This window comes from Hermetia illucens, chromosome 2, assembly GCF_905115235.1.
Source record: "Hermetia illucens chromosome 2, iHerIll2.2.curated.20191125, whole genome shotgun sequence".
Classification (NCBI taxonomy): domain Eukaryota; kingdom Metazoa; phylum Arthropoda; class Insecta; order Diptera; family Stratiomyidae; genus Hermetia; species Hermetia illucens.
Window position 1 is genome coordinate 135,410,916 of NC_051850.1, and position 19,162 is coordinate 135,430,077.

The 19,162-nt window shown below is 41.1% G+C and overlaps 2 protein-coding genes across 2 annotated transcripts; one reads left to right on the forward strand and one right to left on the reverse strand.

The window, feature by feature from the left end:
* The first annotated feature begins 3,715 nt into the window (after positions 1–3,715).
* Positions 3,716–13,327, forward strand: LOC119649351 (FYVE, RhoGEF and PH domain-containing protein 4). Its single transcript, XM_038051458.1, has 6 exons — positions 3,716–3,934; positions 3,995–4,540; positions 11,654–11,895; positions 11,955–12,205; positions 12,330–12,390; positions 12,450–13,327. Exons 1-6 carry the CDS (start codon positions 3,793–3,795, stop codon positions 13,200–13,202), a joined length of 1,995 nt encoding a protein of 664 aa, XP_037907386.1. The 5' UTR covers positions 3,716–3,792; the 3' UTR covers positions 13,203–13,327.
* LOC119649352 (uncharacterized protein F13E9.13, mitochondrial) lies at positions 13,313–18,721 on the reverse strand. Its single transcript, XM_038051460.1, has 6 exons — positions 18,605–18,721; positions 18,363–18,548; positions 18,225–18,307; positions 18,023–18,166; positions 13,619–13,904; positions 13,313–13,563 (listed from the first exon to the last, which is right to left on the reverse strand). Exons 2-6 carry the CDS (start codon positions 18,436–18,438, stop codon positions 13,328–13,330), a joined length of 825 nt encoding a protein of 274 aa, XP_037907388.1. The 5' UTR covers positions 18,439–18,548; positions 18,605–18,721; the 3' UTR covers positions 13,313–13,327.
* Positions 18,722–19,162: the final 441 nt, after the last annotated feature.

Below are 19,162 nucleotides of genomic sequence, written 5' to 3' on the forward strand. Positions count from 1 at the left end.
TATTCGACAATTTCCCGGCACTTGCAATAACTTGGAAAGGTGAAAAAGCTCGACAAATGGGTTCCGCGTGCTCTTACGGAGCGAAACATGGTGCTTCGAATGGAAATTTGCAGCTCTTTACTCACCCGCAACAGAAGCCATCCCTTTTTGCACAGAATGACATGTGATGAAAAGTGGATATTATACGACAATCGTCGGCGATGACTACAATGGCTAAATGCTGATGAGCCACCGAAGTATATGCCGAAACCGAGCCTCCATCCGAAAAAGGTAATAGTGACTGTTTGGTGGTCTACAGCCGGAGTTACCCACTATTCTTTCTTGGCACCTGGAGAAACGATAAATACACAGAAATACTGCGGCAAACACGAGGAAATGCAGATTTCAACTGAAGAATTTGCTCATCCTCTACTTCCACAATCATTGCCGACATTTGGAGCAGTTCCACCAGTTACCGCAACTGAAGTCGAGGAGGCAATAAAACAAATGAAATCGGGGAAAGCAACAGGACCTGACGACATCGCATCTGAGCTCTGGAAAGCGACCCAACACTGTGGCTCAATGAATTCTTTAACCGGGTTATTCAGGAAGGAAGAACACCATCTGACTGGCAAGAAAGTACCACTGTTCCAATATGGAAAAAGAAAGGTAGCCCAGCAGAATGTTCAAATTACCGTCCGATCCGGTTACTTTCGCCTCATGCAACACGGTCTCAGGTTGAATTTAAACAAAACTGAATTTTTGACGACCGATCCCCATGAAACAGGCACAATCACTGTCAGCGGCAGTGATCTGCCCAGAACTGAGCGATTCAAATACCTCGGGTCAACGCTATCAGCCAATGGAGAACTGCGTTATGAAATTGCTTCACGCATTAACGCAACCTGGATGAAGTGGCGTTCCACAACTGGTGTCCTTTGTGATCGACGTATCAACGAACGTCTCAAATCTAAAATTTACCGCAATGTCGTCCGTCCAGTCGCTCTCTATGGTTCTGAGTGTTGGCCAACCATAAAAGACAATGAACCGCGTCTTGCGGTAATGGAGACGAAGATGCTACGTTGGACTAGTGGCGTCACACGTTTAGATCACATCCGAAATGAGGATATCCGCGATCGTTATGGGGTTGCACCGATCGTGGAAAAGTTGCGTGAGAGGCGTCTTCGATGGTATGGTCACGCAATTCGTGCAAACGAGAATTCACTTGCCAAGATTGGTCTGAACATCGAAGTCGATGGTAAACGACCAAAAGGCAGACCTAAGCAACGGTGGCTTGATACGCTGGATGGGGATTTGAAAGCCTCGAGATTGCACCTAGATCCAAATGGCGAAGCCGATCACGACGAGCCGACCCCGCTTGTGAACGGGACAAAGGCTGAAGAAAAAGAAGAAGAAACACGAAGAAATGCACCAAAAGGCCGTTGAGTATTCAACATTGGTGTGATACTCCTTCACGACAATGCACGATCTCATGTATCCAGAATAACGGTTCAAAAGTTGAACGAATTGCAGCATGAGAGTCTGCCTCATCCACCATATTCACCGAACCTTTCGCCAACCGACTACCACTTTTTTAAGCATTTGGATCATTTTTTGCCAGAATAACAATTGAGGAATGAAGAGGTCATCAAAATTGCCTTCGACGAGTTTCTCAACCCCTGAAAATTGGACTTCTACGAAACTGGCATACATGCTCTTGAATCTCGAGAAGTGTTTTGAATCGACTGGCACCTATTTCAATTAAATAAATTTTTGTAAGCTTTACAGTCGTTTCAAATTTTAGTACCAAAACGGCCATTTCATCTGCAACAAGCTAATATTATTAATAAAGCCCCACCTACTCTCTGACACGACTGAATGTTACAAGGTCATTCCGACGTCTAACTGGCGACGTCTCCTGGGGATTTCAACACAGGCTGTCCTGCTCTACGGCGCAGAGGTATGGGCTGACTCTTTTGGCAAGGAGGTATATCGGCTGACGTCTGCATACCGTACTATCTCTGAACCGGCCGTGATGGTGATCGGAGGAGTGATTCCTGTTGTCCTTCTTGCTAGGGTGCGTCAAGCCATATACAAGTGCAAGGGAGATGAGCCAAGGGAAGTTGTTGGTCGTGAAGAAGAGCCTAGACGAGTAGCAGCTCTTTCGGCAAAACATATTAGACGCAGATGGACTGCGCGGCTCATCGGCAACTTAGGTGGGTGGCTGAATAGGAAGCATGGTGAGACCGACTATCTCCTTACCTAATTTTTAAGTGTGCATGGAGGTTTTCAGTCTTACCTGCACGTGATTGGAAAGGCGAGATCTCCGGATTGTGTGTTTTCCAATGGAGTTGTGGACGACGCCCCTCACACTATTATTTCTTGTGGAAGGTGGGATGGAGTTCGTCAGCAGCTCTATTTAAACACAGGGGATCTCTCTCCCGACAACATTGTCGAAGAGATGCTGAGAAGTGCTGACAGGTGGAGCCATGTTAGAGCTCGACCGGTGAAGGAGCCGGATGGCAGGGGATTCCACAAGGCGGTTCGAGAACTAGCACCAAGTAACATGACAAACGGTTCCAGGCTAGCTCTCTGACGATATGGAGGTGTTTAGCTGGTAGCCCGACGACATACCGAATCGAGAGTCCAACACTATAAATGCATTCACCTACCCTACCCCAAAAAAAGATCATTCCGACTAGAGTAGTCCTTGCTCCTTTCCCGGTTTTCCTTCGGTCGATCGCCTAAGTTCATATGCCACAGATCTAAGATATAAAATTTATTTAGAATGACCCTGAGCTACAGGAGTACCAAGAAAACACGTGTCGACGATCACTCTTTAGAACTGTCCTTGTGTGAGGTTGGGCCAGCACCGTTATGTGTCACTTTCAGTATTTGAAATATAGCTGCTTCGTGGTTGACGAAAGTCGACAAGCCCTAGGACATCTTCTAAACACCATGCACCATTCCAGCCCATTGTAAAATTATTCTTTCAGATTTCATACTTTCTGAGAACCAGACCAACAAGATCAAAACAAACCGCTACATATTACCGACAGGTTTCTCGGCGACTGGAAACTATTCTTAGGGTCCTTGGTTTACTTTCGCACGGATAGTGTTCAGTCCCAAATAAAAAGGGTGATTGATAGATGTTGCACTACGTTGGAGCGCATTTAGGAGCGACGTTAAAAGGCGAACTATTTGCAATCACATTCCCGCCAAACAGGGTGGAAGACGCCGTACCCAGTGAACCTCTCGCTTTGTATTATTTTATCCCCATTGCCACTGAGTACAAATTTGTTTTCATCTATTCTATAGAGAAATACGTACCTGCAGTAGTGGCCACTGATAAATAATTATAATTTGCACAAATCAACAGCAAAATGTTAACGGCGGAGGCATCACACAAAGTCACAGCTGTGCTTGCAATATACTCTTGTCAGGTGGTGTGGTGCGACGTCAATTTTGTGTTTGGTCTGTCGAGTAAAGAATTCTTTCTCAAAAGGTTACCCTGGCAATGCACTCAGTACTGTTATATTTAGCTAATTCACTGCCAAAAAACTACGAACATACTTTCTTTTGTTTACAAGACAGGATCGGTTTATATTTATTCGTATTCTTTCCGGCATTTCTGGACGCGCCCTATCAGAGAAACACCTGATTGCGTTGATTGACTGCCTTTTGAACTCAGCGACAACTTCATTTTGTTAGCCACTGTCATTGTCTATATTTGAAAAGTAGAGTCGGTAAATTTGAATTATATCTCCTGAAGGAAGTTTTCTGAAAGAAAAGTCTGCATTTTACACAACCAGAATGAGTAGAATACCGAGAACACCACTTCGTTCTCGTGGCGGCAACATAATGGAGGAGAGGACACCGCAACTGAGCCTGAGTCGTGAACTTAAACAGGTGCTTAATGAAAGGAACTTGTTAACAGCCAAAACCCGAAAGAAAGGTATGAAAATAATATCCGCAAAGAAGCTCCTTATGGTAACCAAGCAAATATTCTCTTCAGTTTGTTCAATGTTGGAGAATATGACGCCGCAGGAGCGAAATGAGCTGGACAAACGACGATCATTACGCCTGCAAGCCATTGGTGAAATCCTGACTTCGGAAAAGTCCTATCTTAAACAACTCGAGGTTTTGATGGATTATTTCATTGTTCCCCTGAAGCAGCGATCTATAATCGACACAGCCACACATACTACGCTCTTCGGACAAATCGAAATAATATACAATTTAAATGGCGAACTATTGAAGGAACTTGAAATGGATTTGAATAACGTCGCAAGTGCATTTCTGAAATTGGCGCCTTTCTTCAAACTGTATTCAGTTTACGCGTTCGATTATAAAAACGCTCTTTTGATTTTGCAAGATTTGACTAGCAAGAATCCGGTTTTCCGTAAATTTATTCAGGATACCGGGTCACGGCCTGAAGTTCAGGCAAAACTGAATTCGTTGATGATAGTTCCGATACAAAGGGTACCGAGGTATCGATTGCTGCTGCAACAGGTGTTATTGTACACGAGCCCTGTTGATCCGGATTTCAAGATATTGAAAGGTAAGCAGAATTCATTAGATCGTCTTAAATTGCGCCCAAGTGCACAAACATTTTTATTTCAATTATTAAAATATAATAAACTTGGGAATTGTTTGTAAAATAGACAATTTCCAATTTGACTCTTTTTGCGAGAAAATAATTTATAAAAATTTGCTTCAAGTGGGCAGAAAATGGAAAAACTAACTAAAACTAAAAAGTTGAAAAATCGAGTGAGTGATTGACAGGAAAAACAGCAATCACCGCCACTTGCAGCTTTCTTTAAGTTGTATGGTTGCCTTTGACCCCTAAATGGGGCATGGTTTGCTGAAATATATTTACGCTTCCTTCAGGCCTTGCCAGTGTCCTTGTACCTGCAAAACGGGGGAGTCTTTTTCATTGAATATAGTGATGTGGAATGCCAAATAAAACTTTTCGAACTAATACTTTCTTATACAGACTCGTTCTCAGGAACTACTCACTCGAAAAATCTAAAAAAAAACACGAATCTGCCAGTATATGGTTTCTCGGTCTCAAAGTATCCTTAGTTACTTTATTATTAGTATTTATTTAAAAATTGGTACCGCCTTGAAAGAATATCAATCTTCCTTCGATTTAGGCAACTCCAGATCGTCCTCCTTGCCTGCATTTGTATCTGCAGATGGAGAGGAGAGATTCCAACAGGACCCCTAGGGATTAAGTGGGGCATGTTTTCGTTGCCCCACGGATACACTGTTCTGTCTGGGTCTCCCTCTCCCCCCCTCCACCTTCTTTCCGCCTTTTTGTCCCAAATTTATGGCGTTATTTTCAAAAATTGTTAATACACTTATTGAAAGTAATATTCATCGCTGGCCACTACTTTTTCTCATCTACCCGGCAGGAAACGAATCCCGCGTCGAAAGGACTCGTCATCCTTTGAACTTCCTATTTCAGCGTTTCCCAGTACGTTTTCACTGGTCGAACCTCATAGCGGCGAGCATAGTCATGCTTTTGCTGCATTTGACGTGCCTTTCCTCAAACTAAGGCCGTTTTTCCTGCAGTGCCTATCTCAAACACATTAATTGAGTTCAATATTGTTCGCCTGTAATGGTTTTAGTAACTCGTAGTAAACTACACCGAGCTGGTCCCACCAAATTCAAAGCATAACCTTGGAGCCATAAATATCGGGTCTGGCTGTCGATGTGGAAGCATGGCCGGGCAAACCCTATGATTTTCTGCGTTTAGGATTATCGTAGTGAACGCATTTTTCGTCCCCGAGACGATGCAGAAATCCCTTTCGTCGTTGTCTTTGAAGTAGCTGTTCACAAACAAACAAACGCCATTCAACGTCTCTGGGCTTCAACTCGTACGGCATCCAATTTGCTTGCTTCTGAATCATTCCCAGGGCTTTGATGCACTTCGAAATGGCTGGCTGAGTTACATGCAATAATTCTGTCAACTCTGCTCGCCGAGTAAAGTCGTCAACTCGTCATCTTCAAACACCTTTTCCCTTCCACTGCCATGCCAGTCTTCGATGTTGAAATCACTCTTCTTGAAGCGTTGAAACCATTAATAACATGTTCTTTCACTAATAGTTGCCCCGCCATGCGTATCCGAGAGCATTCGGTGAGTCTCAGCCGCAATTTTTTTTGAATTGGACGCGTAAAGTAAAACTTCCGGCAAATGACGAAAAATTAGCTTCTAAATTGACATTTTCAAGCGATTAAAAATATATGAAGCAAGTACAAAATTACTTATGTTTGGAAGTGGTGCTTTTGACAGATATATAAAGTTGCCAAATGACACTTTAGACCCGACAGTTCTATTCATCAGTATCAGGGAATATTTGTATTCGTAAATACGAATACGAATAAATTCGTACGATGACTTTTTATGAATACGAACACGAATGTATTCGAAAAAGTGAATATCTAGATATTTAAACAAATGAATACGAATGCGGGCGTATTCTTACGTTCGAAAATGAATAAAAACGTATTCGTATTTATGAGTACGAAGACGAATTCTGTTAGATTAATACGGTTATTTTCATGTGCGAATATCGATCCGATCATGTTGTACGTATGTACGGTGGAGTCGGACTTAACCTCCAATAAGAATATTAAAAGGCATTGCAGATGTAGACAAAAAAGTATGTACATATAAACTTGAGAGATATTTTCAAGCCTGAAGAATTGCTTTGGAAGAGAAAGCACTTGAAAGCAAAGACATAACATGTTCTTCTTTTTCTCTACTGACATGGAGGTTAAATGAGAAACAGAAGTCAAATGTTTGCGAATTATGCTAGACCAAAAATTACTCTGGAAGACGCATGTCGACAACACATGTCGGAAAGTTACAAGGGGCCTGATGAATTGTAGGTGCATAGCAGGAAAAAATGGGGTTGCAGCTCGAAGATACTACTTTGGATACACACTGCAATAATTAGACTAATGATTACCTATTGGGCGGCAGTCTACGCAGAAAGAACTGAATTCAGCACGCAAGCCTGCAAGTTACACAAACTACAAAGACTGCATGGCCCAACGGCATCCGTGAAGGGGATTCACCCGTCTCCATCTACACATACAGATGCAGGCATGGAAGGGAATCTTCTGGATGGCCGGGAGTATCACTGATGAATGTGAAGAATGATTGATATTCCTTCAAGGCGGTACCCCGAATTGTTGATATACATGACAGCGTGGTTTCACTTTGATAAGAAGTTTGAAACACGTTGGAGTGACAAGGCAAACTGGGAAAGCGTCGCTGGGACATACGGCTTAAACCAGAAACTGATTACTTAGTACACTGACGGCTCCCTCACAGCATGCCTTGAGAAACTGAATACACTCGGCTTGTTCAACAAGGTCCGGATACTCTGCGTTCCAGGCCATGTTGAGTTGGAAGGCAATGAGGCAGCGGAGGAACTAGCCAAGAAGGGATCAGGGACGCCTTTACACGGGCCAGAACCCTTCTGTGTAATCGGAAATGGCTATGACAAAAAAAAATTTAAGAGGTATGGTTGAGGGAACTAGACTGGGCGGGCCTGCCAGGGATGGAGCAGTCCAGGGTGCTTATTGGGGGATACGAACCCATGCGCACAAAGGATTGCTTAAACCTCACCAAAAAGAACCTCCGAATCATAGTGGGAATTCTCACTGGTCATGTCGGTTGAACTATCACCTATGGAAGCTAGGGATATCTACGGACGCTGTCTGTAGGTTCTGTACGAAATGTGATAAAACCTCTATACACGTTCTGGGGCAGTGTCCGGCACTTGTGCAAAGTAGGTTGAGGCATCTGGGAGAACACTTAATACCAAATGCAAAGTTTAAAGATCTGGAAGTAGGAAATAGACTAAAATTTCTAACGGTTATAGGCTTACTTGATATACTATGATTAATAGGTACACTATTTCAAGGGACACTTGGATTATGCGCGTCGACGGAGGCAGTGTGTATTATCGCAGGAATGATCCCTATAGATCTTCTAGCGAGCGAGGCACACTGGCTCTACGAAAAACGGAAGGCAAATCCAGCCGAGGTGAATGCGGATTTCCGAAAAGCCATCAGGAGAGAGTTGTGTGGCAAGTGACAACAACGGTGGGATAACTCCGACAAGGGCAGGTGGACCCATACATTGATCCCGTGTATCGAGAAATGGGTCAACCGAAAGCACGGAGAATTGAATTACCACCTGACACAATTCCTTACGGGACACGGTGGTTATAGGAAGTACTTGCATCGCTTCGAGTTGGACGAGTCTCCCAACTGTCCTGAATGCGGTACTACACTCGAGGACCCGGAGCACGTTATGTTCCATTGTCCCAGATTTCTGGAGCAGAAAAGGAGGTTGAACAGCTTCTTAGGGGCGGACATCGAGCCCTCCAGCCTGGTGGAAGAGATGTTGAAGTCGGAGGAAAACTGGATGGCGGTAAATGAGGCAGTAGCCGTGGTGCAGACAAGACTCCTGGAGTTGGATCGAGCTCGGAAGGCGGCGCGACGGAGACGTGACATGGACGAGCTGGTATAGCGAACCAGAGCCTCCCCCGCGAAGTAATACTTCACGGTGGTCCCGCGGGGAGCGGCGGAAGAGTGGGGGTGGTTTCAGTGGGTGTGAATCCCACACACTGCTGCAACCTGGCGCAGCAGCGTCTTTCTAAGATTTCCACCTCCATCCATAAAAAAAAAAAAAATAGGTACACTATAACCAGTAAAAGGGGCATAGTAGGGCTTTACGGAAGCGATGCAACTTCCACTTAACAGAATAATAATAACAATATACATACGCTGTAACTACAATTAGCAACTGCAAATTTTTAAATTTAACAGCTACCGAAACGTTGACGACATTTCGTGCTACGACCTTTGGCTATCGAAAACGGACTATGATTAATTTCTTAAATGTGCACACGCTTCTCGGCAACGGCAGCGAGGATCTTTAGAATGCTCGCTTTCTCCAACTAGAATGCGAATTCCAACAATATAAACTGGACATTGTGGGCCTAAGTGTAGTATGATGGTGGGACTCTACCAAGTACCTTTCTTCCCTTTGCAACACCAATGGCAATGTGCTTTTGCTCTCTGGAAAGCCGGTATCCAGTCTCGGCCTGCCTTAATGAGGAACTCCAGACATCTTGGTTTTTCGCCAAGGTCCACCAATTCGATATCCCTAAGAGCTGTCTGGCATCCTGGCCTATGCCAACGCTCCATCCCAGGCAGGGCCTGCTTCGTCTTCTTTTTCTGCCATAGATATTGCCCTTATAGACTTCTCGCCTTGGATCATCCTCACCCATACGGATTAAGTGACCCGCCCACCGTAACCTATTGCGCCGGATTTTACCCACAACCAGACGGTCATGGTATCACTCATAGATTTCATCATTATGTAGGCTACGGAATCGTCCATTCTCATGTAGGGGACCAAAGATTCTTCAGAGTATTCTTCTCTCACGCGGCCAAGATTTCGTATTTTTTCTTGCTAAGAACCCGGGTCTCCGCGGAATACATGAGGATCACTTGATGTCGAATGGTCTCGAAAGTGATCCCGCTGCTTTTATCTGGCCTCGCACATTGGTCAGGGTCAGTCTAGTTAGTTTTATCAATTTCGTCGGGATACTGAATTCTCTCATGGCTGTGTACAGTTTTACCCTGGCTATGCCATCATAAGCGGCCTTAAGGTCGGTGAAAAGATGTGGAGCTGATGTCCACATTCCGAGACGTACCTTCATCCAGATCGAGCAGGCGGCATGAGATCTTGGGCTGCACATGATGAACACACACAATAAAGACAAAACAAAATATATGGTGGCAATGTCAGCACCGAAAACCAACCAACCAACAACATCAAACCCCATCGGTCAAACGGGAAGAATAAAGATAGGAGAGTACAACTTTGAGACCGTTGATAATTTCTCCTAGCTATTGTCGATGACGACACATACGATGACGAAATCTGCGCACGGTTGTTGGCAGCCAACAGATCCTATTTCAGCTTACAAAAACTGCTCCGCTCGAAACGTCTCACCATAGGATCAAAGCTCTTACTGTATATGCCAATGATCTTGCCAGTCCTCATGTATTCTTCAGAGACTTGGGTTCTTAGCAAGAAGAATTGCGAACTCTTGGCCGCGTTCGAGAGAAGAATTTTTGGTACACTACATGAAAATGGAGGACTTCATGGCCTACATAACGCCGCAATTTATGACTCTGGTTGTTTATAAAATCCAACTCAATACGTTTCGGTGGGAGGATAATTTAATCCGTATCGGTGAGGATGATCCAGCCCGGAAAGTCTATAAGGGCAATAACTACTCCTATGGTAGAAAAAGAAGATCCTGCCTGAGATAGAGCAATGGCGTAGGCCAGGACGGCAGACAGCTTTTAGAGATATCGAATTAGTGGACCTCGACCGGACACCGGTTGTTGCGCCATTGATTATGTCTGAGCACCGCGTACTATCCCCGTGTGTGAAGACAAATTCGCCGAGCAGGAGATGGGAAGCAATGCTTGTTAGCACAACGCGCTATGGGAAAAGTTATATTTTCACTAGCATCATAAATCACATCCACAGATTAAATCGGGTTTATATGTGAGGGCGGCAATAAGTGTAATGTTTAATTTTAATCAGTTACTTCTATCTACTTGTTAGAAAACATCCAGCTAGGATGTATGAGACACGGCATATGAACAGGGGAGAAGGAAATGATTTTCCACAGATAAAAAAACTCAAAATCGATGACCTGGAATAAAAACACACAATGAAACAACTAAAGGTTTAAGGATATGTAGAGAGGGTTCGCTTAATTTTCACCCGAAGCACGGGTAAGAAAATCCCGGAACCGGACACCGATCATCGCCTTTTTTGTGTCGGTTAAGCTATCTCAGTTCACTTAAGAATGTCGCTCGCTTCGTTTGCCAGTTAGAGTGCCTTTTTCTTTCCTTTACATCGCTCAACATAGCCCGCCGGATCTTCTATAATGTCCTGCCAATTTTAATATTTGGCTCTTTTACTTCATCCGAAAAACTTAATTAATGCTCGGCTCGAAATTTTTCCTGAAGCCCTGCCATTCCTTTGTATAATTATTCCGTTCTTCATCTGGAACCGCCGGTAATATTTCTGTTGTTGCAAATTTTATTAAGGCCGCTACAAAAAAAATTCCCTCATATCTCCTACATTGTCTCCAATTCCAAATGAACGTCTTCTTTTTTTGGTCTTAATAGATGCATTCCTTCAAGTACTTTGCCTTTCCACGTCTTCTTCTAGTAGTTTTTCAACTCCTTTCCTCCTCTGATCACGCCTTGTATTAGAAAAACTCTGATTAATTACATTCAATACCGCAGTCACGTTTAGTCCACAAGCATAGGCAACAAAGTCATGACCCTCTTGATGAGTTTCCATTTTTTATAATGGCTTATTTGGGACAAACTAAGTATTATTTATCCATATATCAGTATTTTAGGAACCAGTTGCTCTCCCTTTCAGTGCTTATTACAATCTCAATTTAAAAATTTTTAGTCTCTATTTATATCGGACAACAATCTCTTTTTTTCTTTGTATACTTGATGTAACCTTAAGTTCAACACGAAAATCAGAATGGCTTATTTTTAATTTTTCTGAATTTCATTTAAATCAAATTATTTTTCACGTTTTCAGATTCAGTCAAAGAAGTAGAAAGCACTGTTTCGCATATCAATTCTGTCATCGAGGATCAAGAGGGCACACAAATTTTACTGAATCTCCAAAACTCTTTAACCAATCGCACACCAAACATTGTTAAGCCAAGCCGCAAAGTAATCAAGGAAGGAGTTTTGTACAAAGTGGATAGAAATGGTGCCCAAGTCAAACGCTACTGTGTTCTAATGTCTGATATATTCATGTATTGTAAAATCTTAAAGGTAATACGTATTTACTTGCACCATTGTCTATTCTAAATAAGGTTTGTAAATCTCTGCAGGATCGCTCGAAAAACACACAAGTTGAAAATTCCTTGCAATGCTGTTGTATTTTCCCCTTGAAAAAATGCAAAATATACGAATTATTCCCTGGAAACTTTAAAATTAGTTGTCAAGGCGATGGAGTCATTCTCTGCACGACAGATCAACATTTGGGACAAATGTGGGTTTCATCCTTACGTGATGCCATTGAACTGCATATACAGTGTAGGAAGACACTGCGAAAAGAGTCGAGCAAAAGGACGCCAATGCGGTAGGTATAGTTTTCATGCAATTGTTTCGTTTATCTAAGTTTATTACATATCCTCAGTGTTATTGTTTCCTTTTGCATTTCCCCCACGTGAATTGATCTAATGCGCTTTTCTTGTTGATTTTAGTAAAAAGGATCTAAAAAACTTTGATGCGGATTGCATTTTAAGTCCGAACAAGCGAAAATGTGTAAGTAAACTCAATTAATAAAGCATAAAAAGATGAAATCATCGCCTTAATTATAATAGGACTATGAATCAGTTTTTCGATGCAAAAGTAGTGGATCTGATTCCGAAAATGACGATGGAAACACATCATGCTTCAATTTCAAATCAAAAGCGTCAAAGCGGAAACCTGCACCTGAAGGAGATGCATCAATGCCAAATCCTCGAGAGTCAACTACATCTACGAACTTCACTTCTGACCAAATATTCAAAGTACCACAAACTCCCCCAAATCGTCCAATTCAACCGAAAATACCACGTAGTAATAAGAAATCCGAAATCAAGGCAACCTCTACTGCAAACAATTCAATCGACTCACGCTCCAACAAATCAGATGACTATGATCCAACTTATGGATTTGTGAATCGTTTCTCCGATACAAAATCATATTTCCGAACGCATAATGTTGATTCCATTCCCAATTCAGTAAATGCAGCTGAAATATTGCTGGGCTGTGAAAGCACTCCTGTTATGGATGTCCTATTTCCACTTCGTCACGACTCTGGCGGTAGTGAGAAAAGCGAATCAAGCTGGTTGCATAAACGCAGCTTTGACGATAAAGAAAATATGACTAGCTGTGAAGAGCCAACGTTTCCTAAGAAGCGAGTTAAGTTTGAGGACTTGGAGACAGGTCACAAAACATCTGAGTTCGACGACACGACAAATATTCATCGGATGAAGCCAAGTGGATATGATTTTTCGAATGTAAGTGAGGGATCCGAAAATCGGATATCCTTGAAGCAGCGCATTGTGGATTTTTTTGCGAATATGTTTTAAGTTTATGGTAAGCGTTATTATTTATGTCTCTCTTATTTCCTAAGCATTTTTTTGTAACATTTAAATCCTAGGGGTTATCTGGATATAAATACTTTCAATAAAACACTATATTATTTCTGAATTAATCATGCTCTCAAACTGTTTACTTTCTCCATAAATTTGCTGATTGTATTTTCACAAAGTTCGTTCTCCCAATGGCCGCCAACTTTAAAATGTGAGCCCACAATTAGCCCGTTGGCCTTTTGGAAATACTGATCAACATTTGATGTGGTTATTCCAGACCCAATCAAAATTGGTGTGTTAATTTTCCCGTGGACGGCTTCTAGATCATCTAAACTAGCAGCGTGACCAGTAGATGTACCTGTGGATAATGTTATTTAGTCGCTTATTGTTAGAAAATATATGAGTCGATTAACCTGTTAAAATAACTCCATCCGTCATGAAAAATTCAGCTGCTTTGGCTGTTTCCAAGAGGCTTACATCGGCTGTTATGGAATGTGAGCTGTGTTTTTTCTTGATATCGGTGAAAACTAAAACGTTTTGAGCGTCGATATTACGTCGATATCTTTGAACTTCTCCAGCACATGCGTTTGTATATCCTTCATCAGCGACATGCCCAAAAACATAGCCTTCAACTCGAATGAAATCCAGATTGGCAGCTTTTGCGACAGCCAAGGCTTGAGTATTTCCACATGCTAGGATCTGCAAGTAAATATTCCAACAAATATCAGTAAACCTCAACATCGATGTCCGTGAATTTTAGATGCTCGCTAATGTAAGAAAGCGAAAGCATTTTGCATTTATGAATTATGAATCTGATTATTCGTGAAAAACCGCAATAAAAACACTATTCCATGCCCCATGTTGGCCGGAGTCAGAAGCTTTGAATTTTTCTCGGTTTTCGTCTTTTCGTTTATTAAAAGCGAGAAAGAGCTTCTGCAACGAAAGGAAGAGGAAACCCCGTTAAAAAATTGAAGCATTGAACAAGTTTCACGCTAGAGAAACTTTATGTCCTTTGGAGACTTTTTAGGACAAACGCATCCTGGATGCATTGCAAAGATGAGAAATAAAAAAGTCACTTATAGGAAGTGGTTCTGACAGAGCAAATATTTCCTCAATAATAAATAAATTTCCTAACAATTTAGTTAATGAATCGAATGGGGGATCCCATTCGATTTGGAAACTTCGTTCCCGGAAAAGAAACTTAAAGTGAAACGTGTGCGAAAGATGGCAACCAACAATAAGTTCCAAAGTGTGACTGCATTCATGAACATTTCAGTAGCATCTGAAACGGCGAACATATTAAACAAATTAGACTGTTAATTTTTTATGTGAGAATGTTTAGGTACATGATGGTTTCATGTATATGTAGCTCGTAATTTATATACGTTGTATATTTCCGAAATTCCGTTGGATGTGGTACTGACACTTTATCTCTTAGTAAGTAGTACATTGACGCGAAAGAGGCAGACAGGATTTTCACCAAACCATCCAGTATGATGCTTCCTGTCTTCTTACTGCGTTTTACAGATCTAGCGTGATCTTAAGGGGGCCTCGTAGTAAATTTTCAAAATATAATATTATACTATGATCAACTTTATTTGAGCAGGTATCGTAATAAGGAGGCCTAGACACCCTGTTGGGTAGTTATTCGAAAAGTACCATTGGAGACCTTTTCTTTGATATCCCACATGGCTATATTCGATGGAAAAAGATGTGTAGCCATTTTGACGTGTATGGGGATTCATTATCACTGATCCGAAATGAATCTTTGAGGAAGTCCTGCCTTTGGTTCGCAGTGGAATGTGGAAAGCTATAAACAGATGTGCAATGTCTATTGTTATAACAGATACTGCCACATGCTCACAACAACTCGCAATCATGGGCTAACAACCACCTGGGAGCAAACCAATGCCCTGCATCACATACACGGCACTAACTCCGGTCGAACGTGTGCAAGACTTTTCGGTCTCCAAAAAATTTCAAAGAATGTGCTAAGAGTTGAATCTCCTGTGTATAGTCTTCTTAAATTACATGAATGGGGGCTCACAGTTCTAAACTTTTTACCAAATTTCGTGTCAATAAGTGTAAACGTTTCTGAGAAAAATGTGTTTGACAAACAGACAGATTGTGAACCGGTGTTAATAATGTTTTGTTTGGGACAAAATCTTAAACAAGAAAAATTGCCTGTCCTTACGTTCCCATATTTACACGGGAACAATAATATATATCTCCGCAGTGAGTTCCAAAATTCAGGGAATAAATTTAAATAAAATGATAAGGAATGGGAAAAATAATTTATTAATTTAGTTTTCTACATAGATCCCCCCATAATAATAACAATCGTTGGCGCAACAATCCATATTGGATCAGGACCTTGAAGTGTGTTAGAGCACTTCATTCAGGACCGTAACGATACACTACAGTACACTGTAGGAGGCAATGTGGTCAGCATTGCGCTCGCCCGGAAATTATAACCCTGACTTGACTCAGGTACTCATCCACAGCTTTATATCCGACGTCAAATCACGATACAAATCCCACTGCCACCAGTGAGATTTGAACCGCGACCTTCCGTACGACAGCCTTGTGCTCTAAACACCCAGCTATCCGAACACCCCCATGCTCGCTTAAAAGGAATTCTCTTCATGACTGCCGTCACATTCCGCTTTCAGTTCAGGAAACAGCGTGAAGTCCTTGGGGGTGAAATCAGGTGAGTAGGGAGGGTATTCGATCACAGTAACCTCTTTTTTTTTAGCCAAGAACTGCTTAATAATGAGAGAGGAATTTGATGCCTCATTGTCGTGCACCAAAACCATCCACCGGCGTCCCACATTTCTCTTCGTACTCGACGAATGCGATTTAACAGACGCTTCAACACCCGTCGTTCCATCGTTTTCACTTTGGGCTTCATTGTACTTGATTATACTTCCTCCCCCCGATCTCTCCATTCAGCTTTTTAGCATTTCATGGATGGGTCGTACTGAAAGTACCACGGCTTATCATCGGTGACAATGTTTTGCAAAAAAATGCGGTCTTTTTCAGCCCATCCAAAAAAATTTGGTGAAGCGTTAACATGCTACCCCTTTTTTGTCGGCGTTAAAAAATACGGAACAAACTTTGCACACTTTTCTCTTGCCCAATATTCGTGCATGATATTGTGGACGCTACCTGCAATAACTCCAACTCCATCTTAATGGTCAATCGTCGATTCGCAGCTAGCTGGGTTTTCTTCAGTTTTATTTTTTGATCGCACACGCTCAACGTTTTGATTTCTAGTGCTGGTTGATAGTCGACCTGTTCGCGGACTTCCTACGATTCACGACCGCTTTTGAATCGTAAAAACCACTCCGATACCTTCGATCAACTCAAGGACGTTTCATCATACGTAGTTTGCATAATTTTAAACGTATCTGATGCATTTTTTCCGCACCTAAAAGAAAATTGAATTGCTACTTTCTGTTTAAAAAATCGTGACAACAGGTCTTAACAAGTTCTTCTTTCTTTTTGAATTTGATCTTCTTGCAAAAATTGTTGTTTGTACTGTTTTTGGCTGCAATTGTAGCAATGACAAAAAGTTAAGAAGAAATTAAATACCGGTGGAACGCGAAAAAGTAAAATTCTTTGGTTTTTCAAAAGACGAAGTGGCAGTAAAACAGTGAATTTGTAGAAGTGAAAAATGCGTTAGTTTGCTTTAAGGTACTAGTACCGTGAAAAATAGTAAAAATTAAATTTTTTTCTAAGCTATTTTATTGCATATGACAATGCAACTTTTTGCTGAACATTACTTTAGCCTTCAAGAGTACTAATATACTTGTTTTATTTTCTTATAATTTTCTAAATATTATAGAGGGTGCTGAAAATCGTCCCATTGCGGACAGTTAGTGGAACATCTGAGACAAAAAAAAAGCAAAGAGCATGTTAAAAAGAAAGGTTTCTTACTTGACAATTTACCACCTTTTCTAAAAAATCAAAGAAATATAAAAAATAAAAATAAAGAAAACGCAACAAGATGACTTCTATCCTCAAACACCTCGACTACGCTGATGACATCTATGTATTTGCTCTCTTACCAGGTCATGGACCTTGGTCAAATGGCTTTGGATTTGGCTTTGGAGAGGCAAATAGAGTTGAACTGAAGATAAACACCAACAAAACCAAAGTTCGCAGTCTGACGAACGGCCACCACGTGGAGGAAGAGGTAGGTTGGTGTTGGTTCAGTAGGTGTTTCCCAGATTTTATGCTTCAGCGTAGGTACCAATCCACGTTTCGCCCTGGGATCTATACTACCCTTTGACCGCCAAAAATTGTTTCGCTCGAAACGTCTCATTATAGGGTCAAAAATCTTACTGTACAAGACAATGATCCTACCAGTACTAATGTATTCCTCGGATCAAGTGTTTCATATTTTTCTACGGTGTGACTAGCTACGACTTCCAAACCTTGGCATTGATGAAAACTTTTGCAAAAATGCTACTGAAGTTGATAGACTAAAGTAGGAGGGGAAAAGGAGCAGGATACGAATACAGAAAAGTGTTCTAGAATTTCTTCTTTTCTTAACTTTTACATACAGAATGTTTTTCATATGGCTCTTTAACGACAATTTATTTTCGAAACGACAGAATGTGGCCTACTCGTTACTCAGAGTTTGACTATGGTTGCGACTATGAAATCAGTCGCAATAGCAATTTTGGGCAATGGTATTTATGGATATAGAATAATAATTTTCATAATAGGTATGTAATAAATTGCCACGGTTCAAAATAGTTTCTGGTAGTGCTGGTAAGTATTGCTGGAAGCAATTTAAACTACATAATTACCTGCACCCCACATGGGATCTTCGTATGCTTGAGAACTTGCTTCACTTCAACTGCTACTCGTGTCATGCAAGCTACTGTTTCTGGTCCAAGCTTCTCGCTTTGTACATATGGAACATCATGCATATTTTCAATCAATACGGCATCCTGAAATTATGTATCCTGTAAACATAATTTCATTAAATTTCTCGTTTTTGTAGCTTACTAATTTGTGTTTTGCATAAATGTCTGCTTCGTGTCGTGCTTGTTCAATAATTTTATTGAAGTGGCCACTATATTTTGGTGTCCCTATACAAGAGCTACAGTACATTGTGCAAGTGTTTAATTACAATGAAATATATACCTGGCAAGGCGTGCACATGAATCATTCCAATAACAATACATTTTCCTTTACCGAACACTTTTTGAAAGCGATGCATATTGAACGTAAATTGCGATTTCAGTGAAAACGAAAGTCCCGAAAATTATGAGGTTAGCTAGGTTGATCTGAAGACAGAAATCAGCTGACGCATGTGTTTTCGTAAAATTACTGGAAATAAAATGAATTTAGATTAAATGCATGAGTTTCATGAATAGTCTCTTCACATTATGTGTTTTAGGTAAACTGCAAGTATCGGGTTCCATTACAAGTGTGACATTTCAGATCGTCCTAGCCTTTGGCAAATAGAATTTTCGAATTAATTTGGAGAACCGTTTTTCGTGAATTACCTTTACATCTTCGAGGCTTTGAAATAATTTTTTTAGCGGGGAATAATAAAATAGAAAATTCTTTTCTATACATAAGCTGCGCTTCATAACTATAAAACCACCTTGGATATGACTGGTATTATTTTTTCTTGAAACGGGATCTCTTAAGGCGGTATTCTACCGTCAAGCGCTTATTTTTGGGAATTAATTGCAAAGCAACCACTGAAGATAATTTAATCAATTTTTTAAAATTTAATGTTCTGACTTTGAAAAATACCCTTCGTTTTTCCTTACCATAGTCCGCGTCAAAATGTCGTAGGCGACTTTAATGCACAGGAACGGTCATTTTCCCCATCCGAAATCAAAAAAAAAAATATATATTCTTATTAATAAGTGTTCCTTTGGCTATATTTTTCCGAGCGGGATTTTTACTATTTTGAAATTTATCAAAAATAT

What these genes read in the sequence shown, in the direction of transcription:
- LOC119649351 (XM_038051458.1), top strand. Translation starts at nt 3,793, where the DNA reads ATGAGTAGAATACCGAGAACACCACTTCGTTCTCGTGGCGGCAACATA. An exon ending in TGTATTGTAAAATCTTAAAG is followed by an intron (nt 11,896 to 11,954) that starts GTAATACGTATT and finishes AAATCTCTGCAG; the next exon opens with GATCGCTCGAAAAACACACA. An exon ending in AGCAAAAGGACGCCAATGCG is followed by an intron (nt 12,206 to 12,329) that starts GTAGGTATAGTT and finishes TGTTGATTTTAG; the next exon opens with TAAAAAGGATCTAAAAAACT.
- LOC119649352 (XM_038051460.1), bottom strand. Translation starts at nt 18,438, where the DNA reads ATGCATCGCTTTCAAAAAGTGTTCGGTAAAGGAAAATGTATTGTTATT. An exon ending in TCATGTGCACGCCTTGCCAG is followed by an intron (nt 18,308 to 18,362) that starts GTATATATTTCA and finishes GCTCTTGTATAG; the next exon opens with GGACACCAAAATATAGTGGC. An exon ending in GGATGGAGTTATTTTAACAG is followed by an intron (nt 13,564 to 13,618) that starts GTTAATCGACTC and finishes CATTATCCACAG; the next exon opens with GTACATCTACTGGTCACGCT.